An 11,683-nucleotide genomic window follows, 5' to 3' on the forward strand; every position below is an offset into this window, starting at 1 on the left:
AAATACGTTCAAAACTGCAAAACCATGCATATTGTATATTGCAATACCAAATTATCTCAGATTTATGCCTAAAAATTGAAAAACAAGAACATTAAAAAATAAATTCCGGATAATCGAACCCCGGATAATCGAGTCCGACCTGTATATGTGTATGATCTTGCTATCCCCGGAATCATTTGATTTCCTTACATTTGATGTCGCAATTTGCGATTCGCAAATACTCATCAGGTTAACTTTGACTATGGAAACCCTATCGACAATGCCAGTGGCGATGAGCGCTGATTTCAAAACCCAATCTTCATGCTGTTGAAATATGAGCCTGTCGGAGAATTCGTTGGAAATTGACCAGAGAACAATATTAGTGATAGCCGTAACATTGATTCAGGGTCAGTTATTTTGCTAATTTTTGTTTAGAAGCTTGCAAGAAAAAATTTCAAGATGTGGTTTTACCACTTATTGCAACAGATGGGAAAACTTTCATGTCCAGCAAGAATAAGAATTTTACGTGAATAGACATGGTTTTAAACACTGCAATTTTAATTATATTTTTTTCAATTAAATAAAAATTAGACAACACAAAATTTCCTCGTAATTAATGAATGGGACTGTTATGCGGGTACTTTCAATATGGGACGTACATGGTTTGGTATTTTTGTCGCATTTTGTCCATACAAAGACACAATATGGGATTCTTATGCGAGTATGGGCTGGGCAGTGTACGTGAGGTGCATATTTCATAAAATATAGTTGATTTAAACTTTTGCTGAACAATAAAATTAGAATTTGTTTTATTCTTAAGAATCTTAGATATCTTCGAATGCACTCAGATTATAATAATTTTCAAGGGAAGTTAAAATACAAGAGCCCCCTTTAGATGATTTTAGTTTATTTTAAAGTATTTAAATGAACTCTCCCTTACTCTACTCACATACTTTACTATCTATCTAACTCTACTTACCGCTTGCAAGTAATGTGCCACCATCACGCCGGAGTTGTTCAGGATATTGGGATTGCCCACGGTCAGCGAGGCGGTGAAATCCTGCCCCTTGTAGTCCGTGGTCAGCTGTGCGGCAGTTACTTTCTGGTTCTGGATCTGCGATGCGAATTTGCACCGGACATTCGGCGTCAGCTGGTGGATGATGTTCGCATTTAGGTTCCCAGCCGGGTCAATGTCTCCCAATATGACCGGGAAGGCCTCCGAGGGGGACATTTGCTTTGTGCCCACATAGGTGGCCCCGAATCGATATCCGCTCGTGTTGGACGAGTTGAGGTTAATCGTATGGGACACTTGGAAGTGATTGCTGAGCCCTTTGTTGATCATTAGCTTCGCGCCCTCGAAATTGGCCGGCATGACATCTTTGCACTTTTTATGCAATTCCTCCATCGATCCGGGGTTCTCCAGAGGCTTCTCCGGTTCCGGACTGGCAGGGATTGGTTCCGCTGGTAAGGGAGGTGGAAGGCCACCGGCAGCGATCGGTTTTGAAGCGGCGAGCACGTTTCCCATATAGGGTTGTCGTAAATTAATCGATTATTTCGATTAATCGATTAATCGACTCACTAATCGATTATTTTTTTATCGATACATGTATCGCTCAATAATCGAGATAATCGATTAACTGACATCGATTATGAAATAAAATTTTGGTCGATTATAGCAAGAAAATAACAATTTCAAGCTACTGTGATGCCTTCAAAACATTGTGTTCTGTGCACAAAAATTTCGTGCTAAAGAAAAAAATCGTAAAACCACGAAATATGATTATTGATCTTTGCACTTGATTTGATATTCTCTGTGGGTTTATCCAAAATATTTTTCAAGATCGTCGCCGCGATTTTTTTTTTGCGCAATTCATTGTTGTACTGTCTATCAATAGATCTTTGTAAATACATAGATAATTTCAAAAATTGCTATATTCGTATTACCATTATAATCACGGTTTTCCCGAATTTTGTCGTAATCACGGGATTGTAGAGATTGTATACTTTTGATATTCTGTTGTCGACAATCATTGGGAACCTTCAGCAATATTTATACATTTTTTGTTTCAAATGGTTTTAATTATAGCAGTGTTTCTCAACCGGTGGTTCCGTAATGCTATTCTAAGCAATTAACTATCATTAACAAAACTCTAGTTTGTTTTTGATGGAATTCTGACAATACCCTATGTGGACTCCTATGTATAAAACTAAACCTTATACAGGGTTTACCGAACCGGGAAAAACGAGAAAAGCGGGAAAAAGGCGGGAATTTGAATCCACCGGGAAAAAGACGGGAAAAACCGGGAATCTGAGAAGATCATCGGGAAAATCGTTTTAAACGAACATATTCAGCAGTTATCTCTATAAAATAAGTTGCAGAAAGTAGTTATGTTTAATGATATTGTCATGAGGAATCCGTAATTATGAACAAATATGTTTCAAACATTAATAACTTAATTCCTGCTATGCTGCACCATATTTCTTAAACATGTTTCACTCTATTCTTCGCAATGCTTCCAAATATGTTTTTGATTTTTTTTCTCGCCTTGTCAGGGATAACATTTTTGATCTTTTCTCTAACTTTTTTATTCGAAGTTTTGCATTAATGTCCAATTCCTTATCGCAGATTGATTTAGCACTCTTCTGTAGTTGTTAAATATATGTACCACAACAAATTTTGAAAACAATCTTATTTTTAAAAGGTTTCAATTTGTCACTAGTTGTCAAAATCAACAAAGTTTTGAAAAAGGGCTCATTTACGATTTTCATAACGCTCAGCTGTTATAGCTCATATAAAATGTGTAGAATATCCATACAAAAATTTTTACGAGAATGTGGGTGGATAGGTGTCAAAAATGATAATTTTTGGTGTTATTAAAATTGTGAATGAGCCCTAAGTAAGTGCTTCTACATGTGTGGCCTTGAACTTATTTGCTTTAGAGAACTCTTCCTTTCTAGTAAAACAAATTCAAAGGATTAATAAATGAAATACTTTAAATTACGGTAAAGAACTACTTGGGCATCTTGATGATTTACTTAGGCATCTGGGGCTTTTGTTTGTCAAATTATCTGAAACTCAGCAGTAAGATGCACTTAAGATGATTATAAACCAAAGCCAAACCTCGAATTCTCTAGAGCACGAGTCTAGAGAATCAAACAGCGCTCTGAGCTGAAATTTTGATCGTTTAATTATCACCAGAATGTAACCAATCTATCGAATTTTCAACGCGAACGGTTGTCAGGTTCTCTAGATCTTAGAACTTTATCTTAAAAATTCGAAGTTTGTCTTCGTTTTAAAATCACTTTAAGGGACATCTTGTTGATAAATATGGTTTTTAGTAGCATTTCAATCAATTCTTTGTCCGTGCCAAGAATAGGATCCGTTTTATTAGCACAATTAACTACCTTTTTTTCATGGTAGCTCTAGAGCTCCATTGATTTTCGACGAACGCGTGACAAATCTATTGAGATGAATACTATGTCATAGTTTCAGAATAAGATTCTATATAGATTAGAAAAAAACTAGTAATCAAGTTATTGTCCAATAGTGAACAACAATTAAATTACTATTTAAAAAAATAGATGAAAAAAATTGAAACTGATAAAAAAAAGTTTTAGATAGATAGATATCTTTATTTAAGAGATTTGCAGCTCGAGGCTAGCTCATCTCTTAAAAAAAATGACTTTTTATAGAACGATGTTTAATATAGAAATAGACAATGGAAGCCATGGGAGAGAAAGTTTAAAAACCGGGAAAATTTTTTCTAAAATATATCGGGAAAACCGGGAAAAAAGCGGGAATTTCAAAATCGAAATTTGGTGGCCACCCTGTTATAATCCACTAACCCTTTATATGTGCAATTTTCAGCTAAACCTTGAAATGCTCTCTATCTTGCGCTACATATTTGTATTACCGTTCTTATGTTTTACGCTCAACAGTGAGGAACACATGCAATTTCCAGTGTATTCTTAAAGGTTCTCCTGAGGTTCTTACATTTTTAAAAGAATGTTTGAAATATATGCTTAAAATAAATATCATATAAATAAAAATGGAATGGTGTTTGTATGTCCGAAATGGCTTCCGAACGGGTCAAACGGATTTGAATGATTATATTTCAGTTTTGTTCGTCAGTGTTCCGACGTGTTTTGTGTGTATAAAAATCCCAGAATATTCACCGGGAAAGTCGGAAAAACTAGCGTGAAAGAAACTGTCATTTTGTTTGGGATGATTCATAGCGTTTTTGAGCTGGCCTACTTGATGGCAAGACGAAGTTTGCCGGGACCACTAGTTTATAAATAACCTCATAACATTATTTTTTACTTGTTTTGGGACATTGGGGCTAATATGCGATGGAGATCATATCCGTGCTAAAAAGAAACTTTCAGTGAGTTCAAGAAGCGGCGGTACATAAAAAATTACACTTATGCTATTTCTTATTCTTCTTCTTGGTACTACGTTTTCACTGTAACAACCCCCAAAAAGTTCTAAAAGAAAACCCTCGTGTATTCTTAATCGCATAGTCTTGCTTCGCCGCGGAGTTCTCCCATTTGAAATCCCGAAATTTGCCTCAAGAATCCTTTCAAGAATACTCCAGAAATTCTCCAAAAATTCAGCATGGATTTTCTTCATTGCTCCAACAATTCCTTAAGGAATTCTTCTAGTCATTCATCAGAGATTAATTTTTTTTTTTAAATTTTGTTTTAGTAGTTTCGGGGTGCATAATAATTTTGTAGTGTTCTTTTGAGAAATTCCAAAATTATTTTCTGAAAGAGTTACAGGAGAAATCTTAGAGGTATCTGCGGACAAATCCCTGAAGAATTCCTGATAAAATCTCAGGAGATATTTCAAGGTGTATCTATATACCCATTTCTGAAGCAATTTGTGGAAGGAATTTCTACAGGCATTCCTCAATTAATCTTAGGTATAATTCCTGTTAATATTACAAGAGAAACCCTTTGAAGAAATTTCAAGATGATTTTTGTTTAATAATCGACTTCATGAAAATCCTGTAAATATAAAAGGAGGAAATCCGAAAAAAAACATGAATAAAATCTGAACGATTCTTGGTGAATTAAATGTATATTTTTTTATCCTCTAATTTCTGGAACAGTTCTAATTATTTATCTATATATAACAGCCATTCCATGAAAAACCGATCTAGTGGTCTCCGAATTCCGTGAAAATTTGCTATTTTGTTCCTTAAGGATAACGTATTTTGGATTTTTTGATTAGGGTTATTTTGTTCCTTATCCGAAATAAGGATACACGTATTTTTGGATTTTTTGATTAGGGTGACCAGAAAAATCGTGATCTTGCAAAATTTTTTATTTAAAAAAAAATATAACTTTTGAACCGTTTGACCGATTTTCAATCTTTTTGGACGAAATGAAGGCTAAATTCCATAAAAAAAGATTGGAAATCGGTTGAACTGTTCAAAAGTTATGATTTTTTTTAAACATTACAAATCTAATGCGCTGAGATCTACAGTGTGTGCCGATGAAAAATGACCTGATTTTTTATTTTCATAAAAATATATCTCAAAAACTAAAAAACATACATCGCTGACAATTTGACAGTTTACGTAAAATTTTCTGAACTTTAAGAAAAAATGAGAGCAGCAATAGTCTCTTTGGTCCCGAGGCCTTCAAAACACGAAAAAAACGGAAACCTATTGAGTTTTTCATGTAAAAAACACAATTTTTGTGAAATTTCATTCGGCCTTCATTTCGTCCAAAAAGATTGAAAATCGGTCAAACGGTTTCAAAAGTTATAATTTTTTAAAAATAAAAATTTTGCAAAATCGCGATTTTTCTGGTCACCCTAATCAAAAAATCCAAAAATACGTGTATCCTTATTTCGGATAAGGAACAAAATAGCAAATTTTGCACGGAATTCGGAGACCCACTAGATCGGTTTTTCATGGAATGGCTGTATATTTATTCATTTATTTATTTTACCTTTCTTGAGCTTGCTTGAGCTTGATGGGCCGCCCGTGGTTGCTACTCCAGTATATTTATTTTACCTTCCATTCCGTGGTTGCTACTCATTATTTATTTTACCTTCCATTAATAAACTCCCTTGAAGATTTTTTTTTCTGTGATATCATGAAGTGTGCCATTAAAAAATCCAAAACTTTTAGAAAAAGATCAAGTAAAACTATAAAGTAAAATATTGCTGTGCTGAATTAGCCGTAAGCGTTAAAAATCACTATGAGAAACATAAAAAAATGAAATTTCAGGCCGCAAGAATTATAAAATGCCTCTAACAATAACGAAACTAGCACCCCTGCTAATTTGAACAATACCTCATGCAATCCAACAGGCAATTTATTAATTCAATTGAACTTCTAGTCACCCTAGAACCATGTTTCTTGTTACCTCTTTGGCTGTTTTATTTAGATTCTGCGTGTCGTTTCATGATGCTTCATTTCGCTTTACTCCGTTCTATGAGTAAAATTTGAATTATTTTTAATTTGAATCATGTGTAGATTAGCGGGGTGTAAATTAAAATAATGGTTTAAACCAAAGGGGTACCGGTAGTATAAAGTTATAGATCGTGGTATGAAAATTTAGAGCTCTCGAGCTTCTTAATTCGAATAAGTTAATAATGCAAGTTTAAAGGACATTTTTAGTTACTATTATGTGGAGTAAAAAACACGGATTTTACTAAGAAAAGATTGTTAAATGAGCATGAGCATGGTCATGATGACCGCCCGCAAGTTGCTACTTCCTTCGTTATTGCAAGAACAGCGTACTTACACATGGCACAAGGGTTTCAGGAGGAGGCGATTTTGCCGTTTTTCTGAGGAGAAAAAATTGAACTCAAAATTTTCAACACAGATCCTCAAGCAATTCGAGTAAAAGTGCAAAAAAAAAATGCGAGGATTTTTTTTTTTCTGGTTACTTCCTCTCTCTTGTGCGGATGCTCACCTTTACTCACGCTTCAAAAAAATTCTTGAGCGTTCCGTTAGAACGAGGCAGTCCTCGGGGAGTTGTGGGAGCATTCTTTTTTGATGGAATTTTACTCTGGTGTGTTTTGTGCTGGCGTTTTCCTTGCTCAATTTTCGTAAACTTCTTCTGCTTAGCATTTTTTCGCTCCCTCGCAAAGAGGCAAAGGTAGCACCGCTGCTCTAGAGTATGTCACCGAACTCTGATGATGTTGAGGAGTATTATCAAGCCTGCTCAGGAATCAGTAGCATCCTTAATGAGTAACAACAGATTGTAAAATGAACAATAAATCAATAATTTGTGTAAGTGGAGTAGCAGGATCAATATCGTTTAAGTTCTAATAGAAATCCACAGAACAGTTGAGAGCTAGTCAATTTCATGAAGTAGATTTGAAGGGTATTTTTAGAACAAATTCTTGCAAAACCTCATATGTTATATGTGTAGGAATAGTAAGTCGTATCCTTGACAAATTTCTAGAAACAAGCTTGAAGGAGTCTGAAGAGGAATTTTGGGCAGAATACCCACAGCCTCTCCAAAAGAAATTTTAGAAGGAAGTCATCAGTATGAACTAGAAGTATTACTGGGAGGAGATTTATTAAGAAATCCCCAAAGGAATTTTAGGAGGAATCCTAAAAGGAATTCAAAAAAAATTCAGATGAAAATCTGTGGAATCAAAGGAGAAAAAACTTGAATGATTCCTAGCAGTTTTCCTGAAACCCTCTTACAAAAAAAATGCCTGTAGGAATCTATGGAAGCCTTCATGGTAAATTCCAGAAGGAATAACTGAAAAAATCCTCTGAGAAATTTCTCGAGAATCACCTGAAAAAAAAATCTGCGGTGAACTCTGGATGCATCTCTGGAACTTTTCCAAAAATGAGAAGAATTTATGCAGGCCATCTCCGGAGGTATTTCAGAAGGAATGGTGTTTTAAATAAATGAAAAATTGGTAGAGAACTCCCTGAAGGAATCCTTGATGAATTCTAATTTTCAAAAGATGTTTTCTGATTCTGAAAGCATTCTTTAAGGTAATCTCAAAAAAGCAGTTTTGTAGGAACCTTTGGAACCAATGAACTAAGTTGAATTTGAAATTCATGAAATTTCGTGATGGCAGTCGTAGTGTAATTCCTTGAGGAATTGTATGATGTGGTATTGGAAATCCAATTAAATTTTTTTTTTTAGATCATTTTAGAGGCATTGAAAATTTGTTACCCTCACTGAGAATATGAAACTTTAGTTTTACCCTTTTACTGCTGCTATCATTTTTTTCATTTTTTAAAACAAATAATATTCAAATCGCAATAACTTTTTTGTTTGTCATGAGTTTTGCATAATTTTTTCACAAGTTCTCAAAAATCTATTCTTTTTTAAGTATATGTGTTGATTTTGATCATTGGATCTAGAGATATTCCGAGATATTCCTCGGGGACCGACGTGTAGCCATAACTCACGTAAATATCTTAGGCTACATAATTTTTATCGCTTTTGGATATCCTCTTTTCGGAATAATACATTAATGATAATATGTTGTGAACATATGAAGCAATTTGGTGCAGCCGTTATAAAGTAATGAGCATTTATTTTTCTGGAACCACGCTTGCCAAACAAAGATCTTGAAAACTTAAAAAATCACCACACTGGTTTCAGGTTTCTCTAAGAATACTTAACCGATTTGTATGAGTTTTCCAGAGGAGCTCCTTGTTATTTTTTCTAGCCTTGTTTTTTTTTCTAGCCTACTTTATTTTTTGGTAAATTGCTAAAATACAAAATTGCAGCCAAAGAAATTTTGTACGGGAAGTGTCGGCCCCCAAAGAATACCGAAATATCTTTAAAACCAGATCACCAGATTGACCATCACCAATATTGACACAGATTCTGAAAGTAGAAGAATATTTGAACCTTCAAGTTGTCGCGTGGTTCACCATTACGCTGATGAAAAAGCGAAAAATTCAGGTTCTTGTCCAATTCTCTAACAGATTACACCACAAATTTCCCTAAGTATTCTTCCTGATACTTCTTTTAGAACATCCAATAAAATCAGGATATTTTCATAGGAAATTTTGCTGCAGATTTATCCGAATGCTTTCCAGATTTTTTTTTCGCTGGAAATCTTGAATGTTTAGTTTTCTTCGAAGAAAATTATCTATAAATTTCTTACCATATTTCTTCGTTGCATTCACCAGACCTACTAAGAAAAATCCTATCATGGGGAATATACCTCCGGCTGTTACTTCAAATATGTAACGAACTTTTTGGTCAGCTCCAATTATCCTTGTTCAGTTTAAGCAGATCTTCTACAGAAATTGTAAATGGCAATTTAGTAAAAAATTATAAGATCACTAAACTGAGGTAAAATGTTGTTGGATTTTCTTAAGAAGCTCAATTACTAGTTCTGTCGATACGGAGCAATTTCTAATATTACTTACTAAGGATATACATTAAGGCCGCACGGGACGTCATCATAATCACTCTATCCATTTGAAGAAGCAAATCCCAAGAACCACTCCATATATCGATGCGCAAATTGTATCACTATGATTCTATATATGTAGTGCACAACTCAATACATTTTCATCTTCATCTGTTCACTAAAACTCGAGATTTGCTTCCACAATATTTTGATGATAATTGTTAGAGTGAGACAAAAGATAGTGAAAATAACACGGTCTCCCGTGCCACCTTAATCAAACCAAAATTTATTCATTTGGGAACTCTTGCCACAATTTTGCACTTCAAAATAATTTGGCAAACATTCCGTAACAATCTACCCGATTATTGGAAAAGGACTTCACTTCATTTTCTCACTTATCTAAAGCTTTCTCCATATCTATATAAATAAAAATGGAATCATATTTGTATATCATACAAGGCTGGTAGCAGATCTCTTTTTACAAACTTGGTCACTACTTCAATGCAAGTCTCCATTTTTAATGGAACATCCCTGAAGTTTTTATTTTAAAAGCTTTAAATCGTAATTCTATATTCTTTGAATAGCACTCACGAAATTTTGGCGGGAAAAGTTTTCAGATTTTAAGATTCAAAATCAAAGAAACAGTTATTCAAGTCATCGTGTAAAAGTCTGAATTCACCCCTCAGTATGGTGCAAAAGTTTGTGTTCACCCCATGAACTTTTGTCATGAATTCGAAAAAAATATTAATAATTTTCCTAGGAATTCCTTAGTAAATTCGGCAAGTTTATCCAAAAATTTCTGAAAAATTTCTCTTGAGACATCTCTGGATGAATGCCTGTGATTTCTTTGGAAACTTCCTTGTAAAATTTCCTAAACAATGTCTTGAAGAACTACTAAAGTTTACGTCAAAAAAAAATCCTGGTTACATTTTTAAAGACATCCTGAATGACAATGTCTGCAGAAGACACTGATCTTCAAAGTTTGTACACCCTGTATGTCGATGATTTTTTCGGTTCCTTCATTCTGCATACATTTTCAATCTCCATATCTCGATATCCTCCTTATCTCGATATCTCCTTATCTCGATGTGATTGTCGTTCCCAATTTTCTCTCCGTATGTCGATATGCCCATTATCAAAGGTTACTAGACGAGATTTTAGAGATTCAAAACAATTTGCGAAAATGAAATGACATCTGTATGTTTTTCATTTTCCTGGCAACGGAGTGGTTTTCAATCTAGTATTCGTTAAAAAATTGTTCTATGTCTCGATCTCTCCCTATCTCGATGGTCCCTTCGATATCGAGATGTGGAGAGGCGACTGTATATTAATAATAATATTTATTACTTTTATTGGAAATATTTAATGAAGCCAAGCAGGGGTTTCCTACAGAATCATGTATGTTCTGTATAAATTGATCAGTTCTAGTAGCAGTTCAGTAGCGTTTATAAATTTGAATTATTTGATTCTTGAAATCATAAAACATAAAAGAGTAGATCGCTGCCGAATCCTTACCGCTCAATTAAACGGTTTTAATGTAGGCAATAGCTTCAACCAATTTATCCATAGTATATGGATGATGATGATGATCAGTTTGAATAAAATGAATCAAGGAACAATATACTACACATTACCTCATATTCATGGTGTGGAAATTGGTTTTGTAGTAATATCATGAGAGAAATTTCACGTATTTGTACATCCGTATTCACAAAGACTTATTTATTAGGAACAACTTTAAAAGCTGTTTTAATTGAATTACGGTAAAATGGAAGTAAGTTGAGGATATATTAGTGATTATAGTAATGCATATATCAATAAGTACTCGTTTCTACAAAAAAAATGTCGATTATTTCGATTAATCGATTAATGCTGGTCGATTAATCGTTATCCATAATCGGCAATCTTGGACTGTAATCGATTATGAACTAATCGATTAATTGAGATTTGCGACAACCCTATTCCCATATTGGCTACTCTTTACAGATTACAACAACACGGAACAAATGGAATCCGTCCGGGATACACAAGCACTATATCCTTCCTTCCTTTTTCTAATTTATAATCCGCGATGAGAAATCCGCATCGATTACGCAAAAGATAGCGCACTACGGCCGAAAAACACGAATCGCCTGAAAATGCCTCACACGACGAGCAATCAAAACGCCAAAGAAACCACACACTGACAGTTTCGCGTCTTGACAGGTGTGCGTAATTTTGCGGCAGTGGTGCCAGCAGAGGAAAACTCCGTAAGATGATTCGAGGGGTAATAAACCTTGTATTATGAATCCGACAGAAATAAGGACAAACATTTTTTTTATACATATTTTTTCTCAATCTCCAAGCGTC

General features: G+C 34.4%; 1 protein-coding gene across 1 annotated transcript; it reads right to left on the reverse strand.

Moving 5' to 3' along the window:
• Positions 1-925: 925 nt before the first annotated feature.
• LOC110681042 (mitochondrial import receptor subunit TOM40 homolog 1-like) lies at positions 926-11,468 on the reverse strand. The gene is made up of 2 exons (XM_021856812.1): positions 11,305-11,468; positions 926-1,506 (listed from the first exon to the last, which is right to left on the reverse strand). The coding sequence occupies exon 2, from the start codon at positions 1,502-1,504 to the stop codon at positions 941-943; it is 564 nt and encodes a 187-aa protein (XP_021712504.1). The 5' UTR covers positions 1,505-1,506; positions 11,305-11,468; the 3' UTR covers positions 926-940.
• Positions 11,469-11,683: the final 215 nt, after the last annotated feature.

The sequence above is a fragment of the Aedes aegypti genome, unplaced genomic scaffold (assembly GCF_002204515.2).
Source record: "Aedes aegypti strain LVP_AGWG unplaced genomic scaffold, AaegL5.0 Primary Assembly AGWG_AaegL5_hic_scaff_276_PBJ_arrow, whole genome shotgun sequence".
NCBI classification, from domain to species: domain Eukaryota; kingdom Metazoa; phylum Arthropoda; class Insecta; order Diptera; family Culicidae; genus Aedes; species Aedes aegypti.